The sequence below is a fragment of the Penaeus monodon genome, chromosome 23 (assembly GCF_015228065.2).
Source record: "Penaeus monodon isolate SGIC_2016 chromosome 23, NSTDA_Pmon_1, whole genome shotgun sequence".
Taxonomy (NCBI): Eukaryota; Metazoa; Arthropoda; class Malacostraca; order Decapoda; family Penaeidae; genus Penaeus; species Penaeus monodon.
The window spans coordinates 17,025,189-17,025,796 of NC_051408.1; the positions used below are offsets into that span (position 1 = coordinate 17,025,189).

Below are 608 nucleotides of genomic sequence, written 5' to 3' on the forward strand. Positions count from 1 at the left end.
TTACCTGTCTTGTTTTTTTTCTTCCTCCCCTTCCCTGTATCTCTGCATTTGCCTGCCTCCCCCCTCCTCCTGATGTGTCCCCCATTTTTACTTTGTCTTGGTTTTTATTTCCGAACTCGCCACCTGACGGTCCTCTCCTTCCCAGGTCGACTGAAGTGTCCCGCAATATGGGTAAATACGACTACTCGGTGCTATGCCGGCACTGCGATGAGGAGACGCCGGACCCCATCCCGTGCCAGCTGTCAGGTCAGTCAGTCTGTACAGGACGCATTGGTGCCTGTCTCCAGTTACTTTAGAAACTTGTGTATTTACACAAACCTTGTTTATAGCCAACATTGGTCAGCGTCCTGCTACTTCCTCACTTGGCTATCATAATATAATTCTATGTCATCACGTCAATCTGCTATTATTCCTAACGAGAAGTGGCATCTATATCCCTTGTCGGGCCTCGCATCTGCATAGAAGCCTTTGCAAATGACGTCATCTCTCTCTCCTTCCGTGTATCTCATTTTTTACTCGCATAACTAATCCCTAGTCCTTACCAGTTTGATATTCACATCCTGGTAAGTAAGGACTCTTAACTGATAGAACCTATTTTTTCAGCTGTA

At 46.2% G+C, this 608-nt stretch overlaps 1 protein-coding gene across 1 annotated transcript in view; it reads left to right on the plus strand.

Moving 5' to 3' along the window:
* Positions 1-145: 145 nt before the first annotated feature.
* LOC119587833 (carotenoid isomerooxygenase-like) overlaps positions 146-608 on the plus strand; it is a gene marked incomplete at its 5' end in the record, with an annotated part of 7,352 nt that continues 6,889 nt past the window's right edge. The window contains 1 exon segment of the mRNA XM_037936536.1: positions 146-246. Coding sequence (XP_037792464.1) covers positions 146-246 — 101 coding nt within the window.